Below are 15,972 nucleotides of genomic sequence, written 5' to 3' on the forward strand. Positions count from 1 at the left end.
CCCAGCTTTTTAAGAAGTTAGCTAACTCTCAAGGTGTGTTCATTCACAAAGTGACGTGAACTTCGGCACACATCACTCACACAAATTTGAACACTGGACAGTTTGCAGTCCTTGTTGATTTTTCCCCAAACAGCTAATATGCTATGACTGTACATATTTTCGGTTTTTAGCTCTACACATTCTTACTCACAAATCATCAAATACCAACGCTTGGTCAGTGGCCCTACACGTCAGACTATGGCACTCTAGATACCCTTCCTTCGTCAATTTTGGACACAAAGGGACAGTGTGTCAATTTCCACTCATTACATGCACTTTGTCTTTTCAAAATAAACTTCCATGTTTCACAGGAAAAGCACATTTCCTGCTTGTTAAATGCATGCCATCTCCTTTCAAATAATCTTAGAACGCAGGTAAAAAATATTCGTTTTTACATTTACTTCCTCAGGTTTAGCCAAGAAAATCATGTGGTTAGGTTTAGAAATAAGCTTCCTACAGACTGTGAGACTTTAGCAATCCCATAAGTTTAGTGCAAGCTACACTGTGCGACATGAATCTAATAACCTTGGGTATGACATCATCTTTGATGTATGCAGGCTATATGATGACGATGCCTACTGAATCGCAGGCTACAATGTACTATGCAATAGCTTTTTATACTGAGTGTGTAAGGGTGCTGCACGGGTTATTACTTCTCCAACTGTGAGAAACAACACAAAGGATCACGTTATTAAACAACCTAAAGTTTTGTGGGCACTCTGGGTACTGCGGTGTGTCTGCATGTGTCACTAGGTCGCTCACCTGGCAGCTGCATCTCTGCCGCTATTTCCTTTCATGCTTCATTTCTATTAATGTGACCATGGTAAGAACTGAAAGACACGTTATACAGGCAAGACTTCTGCTGCCGTGACTCCACAAGGTTATCCTCTTTGCTGGGATCCCATACATTTATTTTTGTGCGTTTTGCCTCCATGGTGAGCTGCTATCTGTCTGTTTGTTTGGGTTAAGCACCAGTGCATCATTACATGCTGTGTTTCTATTGGATGGTTAGCAGAAGTAGGTCATAACAGCGATCACACAGTGAGATGATCACACTCAGAATTTTATCCCAGGCTGTCTTTGATCGCAAGACTGTGACTATGGCCATCCTTGAACTTCTCTCACTGTGCAACGTAGGACCACCATTTTAGAGCAACGACTAAAGATATCGCCACGTTTCTGTCATGTTGGTCATCTTGAAAGTTAAGAATTGGCTTCAAGGTTCTCGTGTTTGCGTACAAAGCCCAGTCCTTAATGGTCTAGCCCCATTCTATATCGCAGACCTTCTATCCCCTATTCTACGCCCAGGTCCCTCAGATCAGCTGACCTGGGGCTCCTGGCTGTGCCACGCTCCAGACTTTAGCTCAGAGGTGATCATGCCATTGCTGTGTCTGCCCCCAAACTGTGGAACAGCATCCCCTCCCAATCAGATCTGCCCCCACCATTGACTCATTTAAGTCCAGGCTCAAAACTCACTTTTATTCATAAGCGTTTGAGTCCCCCTGATGTGGTTTTCCCTTTCTGTTGTGTCTCTAATTGTGTGAGCTGTGTACCTGACAGTTATGTTACCTCTCGTATGTGTTTTTTAGCGTTTTATTCCTTTTGTTAAGTTTAGTTGGGTTGATTTGAATCTTTTGTCTGAGACAGTCCAAATTTTAAGAGTGTATACCGGGCTTAACGTAAACGTCACATGACACACATCACACACTTCACATGACCTCATCATAGGCACTGACAAAGCGTCGGTAATTGACAACTTGGGAGTGAGACCGGGTTGTTTAGCTAGAAAAAGGAGCACCGACTCCAGTCTATCCCTTTTTTCTCTCTGTATGTTTATAAAGCCTCAGTATGAGTGATTTTTTTAGCTCCAACGGAAACAATTTCATCTTGCACCGACACGTCTTAATGCCAGGCTGCGCTGCCTTGTGTGAATTTGAGTCTAATGGTTTATTTCCATTCCACTTCCAATCGCACAGGTCTAATATTCGCCTCACGTTCTGTCTGAACACTAAATGAGTCTTGTTTAAATTATGATCAAGATATTTTCGAGTCAAAGAGAGTACAAAATGTCGTGTAAGTGTTGAGACTTTGAATCTGCCGAACAACTTAACAGATACTATGAAGTTTAAGAGCTACAAAACTACAAGGTGCCGTTAACCGAAAGAAATGAATAATCCATTTTGATCCAAAGGGTTAATCTGATATATTTCACTATATCTACACTCTGCAAGAAATTTTTATCCAACCAATCTTAAAATGTTTCAAAAGAAGTTGGCAAAATATCTTTTGCACAATGTGTCATTATTGTCACTCTTTTGTTTCCAAGGTCAATATAAAACCTTGAAGCTCAACTGGTTACTTTTTATGAAGCATAACATTTGGCTAGATTTTAGTATTTCCTCCCTTCACTAAATATTTCCTTGCATTCATCAGGAATAAGACTACACCGAGTGAGGACACCGGGAACCTTCACTGCAGACAGTTTGAGCGCATGCCCGTTCAACACGATGCTGCCTCTTCACAAATCAAGCCTGAAATATTCCCTTGTGTTGACCACTCACTTCCTTTACCTGCGCAAAGCCTGAGACAAGATGCTGATTGATTGCTGTCAGCAGGGGAGCAGAGATGAAAATATCTACAGTCCAGAGAAAAAGAAAAAAAAAGAAAGAGGCTACAAGCACAAGATGAACACACACACACACACACACACACACACACACACTAGACTTCAACATTTAAATTTGTGCTACCTCGGTTAACCTGAGGAAGGTTATGAAACTTGTGAATGTTGTGACTAAATGGCTGTTAACTCGTTGGTGACATCGTCTTCTTGAAATGTCATCAATAACTGTTAAATGTTTCTCTGCCGTTTCTCCACTTTTAGTTTAACATCTTTGTTTCCTGGTTCAGCAGCTTGCTTCTGAATGGTAGTTTGGAGATGTTGTCTCACAGATGGGTAAAGTTTACGGATATGGAAATCTACACTTCTCTGGGTGCTGTCTGTGATGTGTGATTGATTGTCTGAGGTCACTAATCAGCTGGATAGAATTGGCAGAATGGCTGACTTGTGTGTTGTGCTGAACAATGGAAAGACTTTGACCCTTGGCTGGATTTTTTTATGGTGACAAAACCAGACCAACTAATTCTATTTGAAGACGAGTTAAGATATTTTCATGCAGTGTGCAATTTATCCAGGAGTCAACACAAAACTAACTGGGCTAGGGTTATTTGACTTTGGACTTTGACTTTGGACTTGGGCATGCATGAAGAAATGCAGCCCTCTAATTCATTTGAGTAGAGTCGGTCTGTTTATTTTGAGGAGGTGCTGACAATAGACGTAGTTACCGTGACGTCACCGATTGCTTTGTGAACACTTGAAGCCTTGAGTTTGGCCTTTTGGCTGTTGCCATCACTGTGGCCATATTACGATGAGAGGGTGGAGCTTCGGAGGAGCAAGATGTGGATCTGACTCTGAAGCCGAGGTGTAGCCAAGTAGAAAGCCTGTCACTCAAAGTATTATTGGAATCCTTAATCATACGTAATTTCAAGCCTTAATAAAAATGTGAACAGGTGACATAAAAAACCCCCCCCCCCCCCCCCCCCCATACAGTTGAAAGAATGAATGAATGGGGATATTAGCGATAAACCGCTTTTTTTGTACCAGGCTGTAAACATGTTTATTTCTGCTGGAAAGCTGAGCTTTTTAATACGGGGGTCTACAGGGATTGACTCATTTCCAGAGCCAGCCTCCTCTGGCCTTTCGAGGAACTGCAGTTTTTGGGACTTGGCATTGGCCTAATTTTTCAGCCTCAGGGGATGTAGCTTGGTGCCTGTGCAGAGGGCTCTGGCCAAATGATGCAGGGTCATCCAGAAAAGAGGCAAACAGGTTCAAATGTTGCTGCAATTCAACAACATTGAGCTTAGCACTGCATTGGCTAATCACATACAGTACAGGCCAAAAGTTTGGACGCACCTTCTCATTCAATGCGTTTTCTTTATTTTCATGACTATTTACATTGTAGATTCTCACTGAAGGCATCAAAACTATGAATGAACACATGTGGAGTTATGTACTTAACAAAAAAAGGTGAAATAACTGAAAACATGTTTTATATTCTAGTTTCTTCAAAATAGCCACCCTTTGCTCTGATTACTGCTTTGCACACTCTTGGCATTCTCTCCATGAGCTTCAAGAGGTGGTCACCTGAAATGGTTTCCACTTCACAGGTGTGCCTTATCAGGGTTAATTAGTGGAATTTCTTGCTTTATCAATGGGGTTGGGACCATCAGTTGTGTTGTGCAGAAGGCAGGTTAATACACAGCCGACAGCCCTATTGGACAACTGTTAAAATTCATATTATGGCAAGAACCAATCAGCTAACTAAAGAAAAACGAGTGGCCATCATTACTTTAAGAAATGAAGGTCAGTGAGTCCGGAAAATTGCAAAAACTTTAAATGTGTCCCCAAGTGGAGTCGCAAAAACCATCAAGCGCTACAACGAAACTGGCACACATGAGGACCGACCCAGGAAAGGAAGACCAAGAGTCACCTCTGCTTCTGAGGATAAGTTCATCCGAGTCACCAGCCTCAGAAATCGCAAGTTAACAGCAGCTCAGATCAGAGACCAGATGAATGCCACACAGAGTTCTAGCAGCAGACCCATCTCTAGAACAACTGTTAAGAGGAGACTGCGCGAATCAGGCCTTCATGGTCAAATAGCTGCTAGGAAACCACTGCTAAGGAGAGGCAACAAGCAGAAGAGATTTGTTTGGGCCAAGAAACACAAGGAATGGACATTAGACCAGTGGAAATCTGTGCTTTGGTCTGATGAGTCCAAATTTGAGATCTTTGGTTCCAACCGCCGTGTCTTTGTGAGACGCAGAAAAGGTGAACGGATGGATTCCACATGCCTGGTTCTCACCGTGAAGCATGGAGGAGGAGGTGTGATGGTGTGGGGGTGTTTTGCTGGTGACACTGTTGGGGATTTATTCAAAATTGAAGGCACACTGAACCAGCATGGCTACCACAGCATCCTGCAGCGACATGCCATCCCATCCGGTTTGTGTTTAGTTGGATGATCATTTATTTTTCAACAGGACAATGACCCCAAACACACCTCCAGGCTGTGTAAGGGCTATTTGACCAAGAAGGAGAGTGATGGAGTGCTGCGGCAGATGACCTGGCCTCCACAGTCACCGGACCTGAACCCAATCGAGATGGTTTGGGGTGAGCTGGACCGCAGAGTGAAGGCAAAGGGGCCAACAAGTGCTAAACACCTCTGGGAACTCCTTCAAGACTGTTGGAAAACCATTTCAGGTGACTACCTCTTGAAGCTCATCGAGAGAATGCCAAGAGTGTGCAAAGCAGTAATCAGAGCAAAGGGTGGCTATTTTGAAGAAACTAGAATATAAAACATGTTTTCAGTTATTTCACCTTTTTTTGTTAAGTACATAACTCCACATGTGTTTATTCATAGTTTTGATGCCTTCAGTGAGAATCTACAATGTAAATAGTCATGAAAATAAAGAAAACGCATTGAATGAGAAGGTGTGTCCAAACTTTTGGCCTGTACTGTACATGCAAGTGCACATTTCTGGTGGATTACTTTGTAATGTGAAGGCTCTCTTCCTGCTGTTTACCTCACTATTGTCATGACAAAAGATTTAAAACAAAAAGTTGCCACTGCCATGACTTTATAGAGTTGCAAATAGCTGGTTGTATCATAAACTGTTGTGCAGAGTTATGGCGTCTGGTAAGCCTTTACATTAGGGCTGCTCCATTACGGAATTCATAATTAGGATTATTTTGGTCAATAGTGAGATCAGGATTATTTAACACGATCGCTCACTGGCCAAAGGCTGAGAGTGAGTTTGGGCTGTAAGGGAAGGGCAAAAGCCCACAGCTGTATTTTTAACACTACGATAGCATCACTGTGAAACGGAATGCAGCACAACAATTGTTTTAACTTGATCATCTTGTTTTAATAAGCATTGGAAGCTAAAGGCAGCACAGTCGTGCAGTGGTTAGCGGTGTTGCTTCACAGCAAGAGGGTTCCTGGTTCAAACTCAGGGTGGGGAGCCCTTCTGTGTGGAGTCTGCATGTTCTCCCCGTGTCAGCGTGGGTTTTCTCTGGGTACTCCGGCTTCCTCCCACAGTCCAAAGACATGCAGGTTAATTGGTGACTCTAAATCGGCCGTAGGTGTAAATGTGAGCTGTCTGTCTGTCTCTATGCATTAGCCCTGCGATAGTCTGGCAACCACTTGCCGGATGACAGCTGGGATAGGCTCCAGCCCCCTAACAGGATAAGTGGCTATGGAAAATGAATGAATGAATGAAACTGAATGGAAGCTAAAATTCGTAATCCAGCCCCACTTTAAATGTATGGTCTGTTTCGCCAACTGGACTGCCTGGATTTCATGTCATCCTTTTTATGTCTCAGTGGTATCTTAAACAAAATGCCACTGAAACACGCAGCCCCCTGCAGTGCTGTTTTCAGTCTGAATACATATTAACAATGGCATTATCATCTTCCTACATAGATAGCTACCTAGCTGACATGAAAACATCAAGTTATGTGCTCCTAGCACCTGATAGCACCACTGAAAATACATGCAGTTTGTTTTAAGATAGGGCCATAAAATATTTTTAGATAAGATGACAGAGAGTTTTCAGATTCTACTATCCTGATGTGATACCCAACATGGCACTTGTTGATAATGTGAAGTCAACAAAGTGCACAGGGCATGCAAACAGTTATTAGCATATTTCAGACAGCTTGTGTGTGACCCTGTAAACACACATGAAAATCCAACGTTTGCCTGACTTGACTTTTCAAAAAATGCTCGGTGCTTTTTCAGATTCATAACATTCATTGTGGGCACAACTCCTGCGTAGCTTCAGGCGCAGGGAAGTCATAGCAACAACAAGAATGGTGAAAAGCAGAGACGAGCGAGGCTCCACAGGCAGGAGACAAATCCCATTAAAGACATAGGTGAATATCATTCAGGGAACAGAGGGTTACTTTCATAAGCTAATGCTTTTAAATAAACGTTGGGAGGTGAAATGATTCTTTTTGTACTGTAAAACTGAGTTCACATGCACACCGACACTCAACAGTTTGCACTGAGGTTATACTTTAAGACATGGGAGTACAGAGGAGAGAGAAAATCCTCTAACCCTGTTGTGTGGATGCACTGCGTAGGCTGCCAGGGTCTTTTACTCAGGCTCCCAATAATATTGGTTAATTGCTAGATTTCTCTAGCTTCTCTCAACTTGCATCACGAGTAGGCGTGGAAGAGTTTACAGCAGGGGTATATTGCTGCTGACAGAATACAGTGTTCTCATTCTCTCTCTCTCTTAATTGTCATTCCCTGCTCACAGGCACATTTCACTGGCAGATTCCCTTGAGAGAGGTTTCCCCAGAATCTACGTAAAAGGATTCCTTCCCACGCCATGGTCTTAGGAACATCTCATTTTCATCCTCCCGCGCCTTGCTCATGCACACACACACTCCCTCTCACCCTGGCATTGTGTCCTCGTGTCTCCCTGTTCTCTCACTCTCATGTTTTCATTTTCTTTCTCTCTCTCTCTCTCTCTCTCTCTCTCTCTCTCTCTCTCTCTCTCTCTCCACTTTTTAACTTCTCTGGGCTTCTCTCTACCCCCCCTCCTCATATCTTATAGATCCTCCGTGGGAGGCAGCATCTCCTTCACACTGCAGGCGTGGGCCCTTACTCTGACAAATGACATGCCGGGCCCACCAGCTTTGCGTGGGGGGAGAAAAGCTTTAAGTTAAGAAGGAGGAATGGATTTGATTGGATGTTGAAACTCAGGGGCTGTATCTTGGCGAGCAGTATTTGATCGGGCTCAGGCGAGAAGTGAGAAATACAGGGAGAGTGGCGATACTATATCACACCTACAGTATGTTTTAAGAAATAATGACCACAAACCAAACACTACTCAAAATGGTCAAGCTGTCAGCTGCGACAATAAAAATTTATGGTAAATTTATAAACATGTGTCTAGACGGCTTACAACATAAGCTCTTCCTTGTGTTTTGGTCTCGTTGATGTTTTTCAGTAAATCACTTACGAGTGTTCCTTGGCTAAGAGCTGGGCCAGAGAAATGGCAGCAGGATCTCGGTCTAGAGCCAGGACTGTGACTTCAGGAACCATATTCAGCATCGCTTTGGTATGACCACCACCTCCAAATGTCATGTCCAGGACCACCTACATGTGAAAAAACAAGAAAACAACACATTCTCCTCACACCAGGACTCCATATACACAATTAATCATCATCTTGACGTCACAATGTTCATTCTTCATTTAAGTGTTTGATTCACACGAACACAAGTGTTACCTTATATCTGATTTTTCTGAATCCTTTTTATCTCAGGATACTTAAAGGGACAGTTCATCCCAAAATCAAAAATATGTGTTTTTCCTTTTACCTGTAATGACAATTATCAATCAAGACTTTTTTGGTTTGAGTTGCTAAGGAGATATCAGCCAAAGAGATATAATATATAATGACACAATGGAACTAGATGGCACTCGGCTTGTCATGCTCCAGCCCAAAAAAGATCAAACTGAAAAACTCAACAGCAACGTGTCCTTCCAGGAATCAAGAAGAGACTCTGTTCTTTCTAACAAACTACACCAGCCAACAGTATTACTGCGCAGAAGGAAGTTTGCATCTTCTCATGCCCGAAAGGCTCACGCTCATGACAGCATGGGACGTAAACATTAATGGTGTCCTCCTCGGCTGAGCTGTAATGCTAGTTAGCTCAATGGTGATGGGTGAGCTAGCAGTAAATGCACACTTCCTTCTGCGGGGTAATACAATTGACCTTTCATTAAGCCCCGCACCTTTGTGATGGTCCGACAAGCTGTCAGAGTAAGCACGGAGCCCACACTGTAACGAACTGTGTCTGTGTTTGAAGGATATATCCAGGATGTCAAACTGACTCAGCAGCAACAACAGGTTAAAAAGACAAAGACAGTTAGAAGCTAAAGCCGAACTATAGGCTACAGATCACAGTGTAAAAGTGAACCACCACATCACTGCTGATCGCCACACAAGACAATGAATATGTAATATTGAACCAGCTGTGTGGCATCGCAGTGCGTGCACGTGTACGTGTTTGGCTTCGCCCCCGTGTTGCTGCCAGCACCTGGACCTACGCTGCCGTACAAGCAGGGATCTCCTCCATGGGAAGTCAAACAACATTCATCTGCACACGCTGTGATGACACACAGCTGGTTGAATATCAGCAAAGTTTCCTTGGTCCCTTCACTGGTTCCTGTACAGCGGGGTCAGTCTTTTTCCAACCTCTCCAGGCAACGAGTATCATTAATACACGATGTGCCCCAGGCACAACATTTAGCTCCAAATCCACAAAACCAGCCTGAAAATGAAGGAAATCTGAAACGACTGCTGTGTTGTTGTGGGACCCTGGTCTGAGCTGGCCTGATACTACATTATGATTGGCCAGTCTATGTCTGGGAGCGGGACTTAGCAAAGGGACAGTTTGTGGGGGTAGTTCAGCTAAAAGAAAATAGTCCCTGAATGAAACTGCTCACAACAAGGTCTGTGGATTATCTTGAGTAACTGGGTCATGATTTCTGGAAAGAGATTTGGGGGTTTTTCAGATGTAATTTTTGGGGCTGTGAGCACCACAAGCCAAGTGCCATCCAGGTCCATTATATATAGTGAGCACAGACGTCTCTATGGCTGATATCTCCAACACTCAGCAACTCACACCAAAACAATCTAGACTAAAAAATAGCACTACTGGTTAGAGGGAAAAAAATATTTTTTGGATTGTGGGTTGTACTGTCCCTTTAATGTCAACATCAACACTGAAATTATTTCAAACAGACAGGCCTGTAAGTTTAAAGGCTGACTTCCTCAATATATATATAGAGATCGATAAAGAAGGTTGTCTTTGTACTTAAAATACAGAAGTGTGATGCTCAAAAATCAAGTATAAATCATTATCATTGTAAATTTCCCCCCAATTATATTTATTGGACTTGTTTATTGTTTCCAAGTTAAAACTATGACATTCATGTCTGGGCTCATAACAAAATAGATTTTCAGGTTCCAGTGCAACAAAAAAAATTTCAATCAACATATGTTATTGCAATATTCTGTTTAATAGTTACACATCCTGTATGAGAGGCAAACATTAAGGTTAATAATCCTCTAAAATGTCTTTTTATGTTGTTATTTTGTTCTGCCGTTTGACAGATTAAACATTTATTGTGGGAACAGCTCATCCGACAGACAAAAACCCAGTGACACAAGCTGAACATGACAGGGCCAGCATTTGTTTAATCACTACTGAAATTAGCTATAATGTCTTCCAAGTTCTGGTAAATGTCGATTTTATTTCCCTTGTTTTATTCTGAAGTCCCACAGCAGTGTTTCTGCAGGCCAACTAAACCATTATTTATTCCCCCCTTCAGTAACCAAACAAAACAAAACAAATCAGCGGTGAGTATTTCCTTTCACATCCCTTCCTGTTCGACTAAATCTCTCCTGCTTATGAAAACTCAGGGATTCTCTTTTTAGTGATCGTGGTTAATAACGGAAACGCAACCGTACAATGTGATGAATCAATCGATCACCTGCAGAGCTGAATCAGACAGATCCTGATGGATCTCATGTCATGATCAATTAAGTTGTGAATTCATGGTCTGAACTTGCCTGGGAACCAGATGGATCTGGGAGGTTGTGGTGTATTTGCTCTGGCAGATACTGTAGGTCTGGTCCTCCCCAGCCTGGTCAGGCCAGTGGCCTCAGATGTGCCTGGCCAATCACAACCATTTAATACATAGCGTGTTTGAGACGAAGACCATAGAGTTCTTAGGGCATTTTCGATGCAGCTGATGTGGAACTTTCTGTTAATGCTGCTATCACAACAGTACTAAACGAACTAGGAGGTATATTTTCGCTAATTGTACTTTCAACAGGATTTGGCAAAAGATTAATATACCAACTCCTCTACCTCCACTTTCTGCAAGCTGAGATGAGCATCCAAGTTCTGCCCTACTGTGCTATGACTGGCCATCTGCACCAGGCAGACCTGGTTACTGGTTTCCTAGTGTGAAGACACATGTTGATAACTTGTTGATAAAGCCTCCTGGGTATTAAGAATGACCTGAGAGGTTCCAGACTTGTACGTATTTGTGATTTGATCTGGTGATGTCAGGCTAGGTCTGAAAAGTTAGCTCATTCAACTTTAGTTATGGTGCTCTCTATTTCAACTGCAGTGGTGAACCATCATGGTGCAGGAAACCTGTAAACACACTGTACACTAACTGTCAACTCTTAACCTTCTACGGCTTTCAGGGTTTGTCACATGCTCTCATGCTATTTAGAAAAAAGACTAAACACAAGTCCTTGATAAGAATATATTGCTAGCTAGACCTTTTTATACCTTAGCAGGTGTTTCAGAATGATAAAAAATTGAATGTTGGAGATAATTTGTCTTTCTTAGAACTTTTAAACGGATACAAAGATTACCCATATGCAATATTATTGGTATTATATTACTACTCTATGGGAGAAGGTCTCATCACTATATTTGGTTTTACTGACTCAAATGTAGCAGAGGAAGAGGAAGTTTGTTTTTTCCAACTTTAGTGAGAATATTCAATTAATTCAATACATAAAGTGTAGAAGGAGAAGTGGTTCCACCTATTAATTCAGTTTAGTAGAAAATACTGTACGTGTGACCCAGGTTATTTGCTGGACCTAAACACCTCACATGCAGACTATCCAAAGCTGTTACATTTACCAAAGTTCCCTTAACGTCTCATATGCAGACTTCTGTTACTGTAAGTGACAGAAAGCTCAACAATTCAGCCCGTAATGACAATGTAACACATTGTATCACATTCAAAGAATAGATTAAATATCCAGCGCACTCATATAAGAACGGGGAAACAAACAGAATACTAGGTATTGTTTTAATTTATGAACAATCCTCTGACAAAATCAGCAGAGGGAGGCTCGTAGAAACAGCTGCTGCGGCACGTCCTGTGTGGCGCATGCACCAGCTACGTCCTCTAATGTTACCCCCACGTGGGACAGACTTCAATGGAGAGAATAGATTTATTCCAACCAAAGAGAAATGATTAAGCATTTACATGGTTATTAGGCACTAAAATTTTCCTACTGAACATATTATCAAAGGTTCACACCACCAATCCGACTGAACATTCCTTTGGGGCCAGTCTCTTCTGATTCAGATGGTTACATGAGGCATTGTTATTCTGAATGGGCTATTATTCTGATTATTAGTGAAATAATAGGGTCCATGTAAACACACCTAATGTGGCTAGGGATGCACGATTCATATCAGACACCTGATACAATGTGTGGCAGTACATGTGTTTTTAATCTTGGTTTGCAAGCTGCCAATAAACACAGAGAAGAACAGCAACAAATGCAGCTCGCTGTCAAGAGGGCAAAACATGTCACGGTGTGGACGTCTTTCAAAGTTCCAGAGGAAGACAACAGGATTGTGCTGAGGGTCTGATCTTTAACTGCTCGACACAGGTTAGACAAAGCTGCTAATTAGCAGCAGCGGCTAACATCCAACACCAAGCTTTTAAAAAAGGCTCGACTCTGTTGTTAAACTTATTTATAACCACTAGCCATGTGATGCTACAGTTAGCAATTATTTGTGTTGTCACCTCTCTGGCTGTGTGTGAAATGCTTGTTTGTCTGAGTTGAGCGTTAATGTGTGAGGTGAAACAATAGCGCATCTCTGTACTGCTTTAGCCTGGAAATCCAGACCCAAATCTAGAAAGATTTAGGGTCTGGCTATGAGTAATGAAAATGGCCCAACTCGAGGGGCAGCATCAAGCATGCATTTGAAAATATCACTGCACGCAATTGGATAACACTACGACCAATCAGAACAACACACGGGGTGACCATATCCATAGCTTAGCTACCAGCGGAGCTAAGTGGTAGATTAGACTTTTGCCGTATCCAGTCGAATCTGGTCAAAACAGCAAAAACGTCCTTCTTGCAAAGGAAAGATTTGAGCGCCATCTTCTGTTCCTCTTTTAGAGAAAAAGCCAGGTCTAACTCATTCATTGTAGTGGCCAAAGCCGTTTCAAACAACTGGTGTTCATCCGTAGCCATCTTGCAATGTTTACTGACTGATTCCGGACTCGGTCGTCGCAGCGCTGTCGTCATCTGTTTAGCTCGCCTCTGGCCCGCCTATATCAGATACACCTCAGCTCAGCTACAAGGGCATGGGTAATGAGCATCATTACTGATTGCCAGAGTGACTTGCTGAGCAAATTCAAATTGTGCTCTCGCGAGAACTCTGGATTTCCAGGGTAGTACTGCTTGGTAGTTGTAGGCTAGTCTGTTGTGGGAAGGGGAGATGGCATCTGGGTGGGTAAAAATGCAGCGTGACAATATAAACATTGCATACACCAGATGTAACGTGGACCTGCCGATGTTCATATGAGTCAGTTGTCGCTGTTTGTCTCTGTTAGTAAAGACTCAACTCTGCAGTGCAGTTTATACACTTTACTGATACACCAGACATCTACGAAGTAATACTGGGCTTCATAATCTCCCTCTCTCTTACCGTTAACTATGAATTTGATACTGATTAAAAGTACTTTTACTTTAACATCCTTATATTTATTATGTTCATCTGTAGTGTAAGGTTGTAAGGGGGCAGGGGTGTTGAAGGTAGACCTAATGTTGGCAAGTATCAAGAGTCGGAACTGTTCTTTGTTTCCACTGTCTTAGCAATAGTAATGCCAGGTCGATTTGGTTAGGTCAGAGCTATGGAATATTAAATCATCCATATTTTCTCACTAAATCTTCGCCAATTCTTATGCTCAGCTGTACATAATAAACCAAACAAAATAAAAAATGTGAAATTATCGGTTATCATATCGGTTATCGGCCATGAGAAGCAGGTATTTATCGGTTATCGGTATCGGTTGAAAAAATCCATATCAGTGCATCCCTAAATGTGGCTTTAATTTGTGGGGAGAAAAAACATCTGTGGTCCATTTGAAAATTTTAATTTTTTTTCTAAGACAGAAATTAAATCTGTTAATAATAAAAAATGAATTCAAAAACTGTTCAGTGTTAGTGCTGCTGAGGAGTATTAAAACCATTTGGTTCCTCCTGAAAACAATTTGTCAATTTATCCTAAGAAAAAACAAATGTAAAAACGCCACTGGATGTCTGCTGAAGTAACTTTTAGGGTTCAAAAGAAAGACAATCACTCTGTAGGTAATAAGGTTGAAAATCAGCAAAGGATGCCTGAACCTTACACTGTATAACATGCACTTTAATGAATTCACATCTTTAAAACTGTGTGAACAGCTGCTTCACAATATTCTTGCATTTGCATGTCAGTGAGTTACAGGCATGTATTAATTGTTAAACACTATTTATTAATCAGATCATGAGAGGGAGGGAGTGAGTGAGTGGGAAAATGCTTTATCAAGGAAATGTCCAATACCTGCCAACCACTCTGCCGCCGCAGCTTTGCTGTTAGTCAGGTAGCTGTAAACTCAGCTGTATCCAACATCTCCAACCCAGACATATTTCCTTATGCATTTCCTGACTGCCACGGCTACAAAAAAAACAGAAAGAAGTCTCAGCTGTGCACTGACTGAACAGTCTGAGATTGTTTGAATAACTGGTTGGATTACTTTTTATTTTTCAAATTCCTGCTCTGTGATTTATTATAATGTCAGCAATTGGTAGGGAACAGATGTAAAATGACAGAAAAGGAAATGCCAGCTATTCCCCACAAAAACATTAAACATGTCGATCGATAGTGACGTTGAAGGTGGGGTGTGTGCGTGCATGTGTGAGGGAAGAAGTGATCAATGGCGGTTCCCTCTCCTTTCCAGCGCACAGCAGCAGATGGGGAGGGGGTGTGGGCTAGTGGGATGAGTCACACGCATAATGAACTTGCCTGTTGTGCTATTCAATACAAAAAAAGGAAAACGAAAACAGAAACACAAACAGCAAAGTAGGCTGGGTTTTATCGAAACAGTCGACACAAGCAACCAGGAGACAAACCGGTCCTCCACTGGAGTGTGCAGCACTTGTCACAACAATGTTTTGTCACATCTTGAGGAAGCTGTGGCCGAAAGAACAAAAGGTAAAGCCTGTTTGTTTCACCGGTGCAAATGACAGAACACACTGCCAACTGATGCTCAATATTCTTCAAGGTGGCTGGTTGGAAATATAAATACTGTACGTTCATTCACATTTGTACCACTGCTGCAGCGTGCAGCAGGTTCAACACAAGTTTCACCCCTCACTCACACACACATACACACTCCAAATAAGCTAAAAAATTAAGTGCGTGCAACCAAACATGGAGAATTGGATGTTTACAAGGTCATTTATAAGGTAAATTGAAAATCTACTTCCCTCACCCTGAGGGAAAACAAGCTTCTTCAAAAAGCCCCGAATGCTGTTGTGAAAATCCTCCCTCTTTTCCAAAAAGCCTGCAGCTTCTGCCACCAGATGGACAAAACAACTTCTTGAAAAGATTTGGTGATAATGGGCTTGGCATTTGCGATGATGATTGACACCAAACTTGGGGAGTGAGTCATTCCCATTGATATTTCATACAGAGGGGTGACAGCGAGCCTCTCACCTACACCAGGGCTTCCCGGAGAAAGCAGCCGACTGGAATCGAGCCAGAGCACAAACGCGGGTCATCTCAGTCTCCAAACGCAGAGATGATACTTAAAATAAAAGTAATTACTGTAGTCTGTGTTTTGTGTTCTGTTTGGGGTGTGTAATATCTGCCTTTCCCAGCAGAGGGAATAGGAGAGTTAGGAGTGGTCTGAGTGGTGCAGTCCAACAGTGAAGCTGCAAGGTGCTATAATGCAGGACACTTCAGCAGTCACCCCACAGCAT

General features: G+C 42.2%; 1 protein-coding gene across 1 annotated transcript in view; it reads right to left on the reverse strand.

Moving 5' to 3' along the window:
* The window catches only part of mettl15 (methyltransferase like 15), a 75,580-nt gene that overhangs the window by 23,853 nt on the left and 35,755 nt on the right, over positions 1 to 15,972 (reverse strand). Inside the window, exon 3 of the mRNA XM_049595790.1 lies at positions 8,128 to 8,264. Coding sequence (XP_049451747.1) covers positions 8,128 to 8,264 — 137 coding nt within the window. The remainder of the gene's footprint in view (positions 1 to 8,127; positions 8,265 to 15,972) is intronic.

This window comes from Epinephelus fuscoguttatus, linkage group LG2 (genome assembly GCF_011397635.1).
Source record: "Epinephelus fuscoguttatus linkage group LG2, E.fuscoguttatus.final_Chr_v1".
In the NCBI taxonomy this organism is placed as follows: domain Eukaryota; kingdom Metazoa; phylum Chordata; class Actinopteri; order Perciformes; family Serranidae; genus Epinephelus; species Epinephelus fuscoguttatus.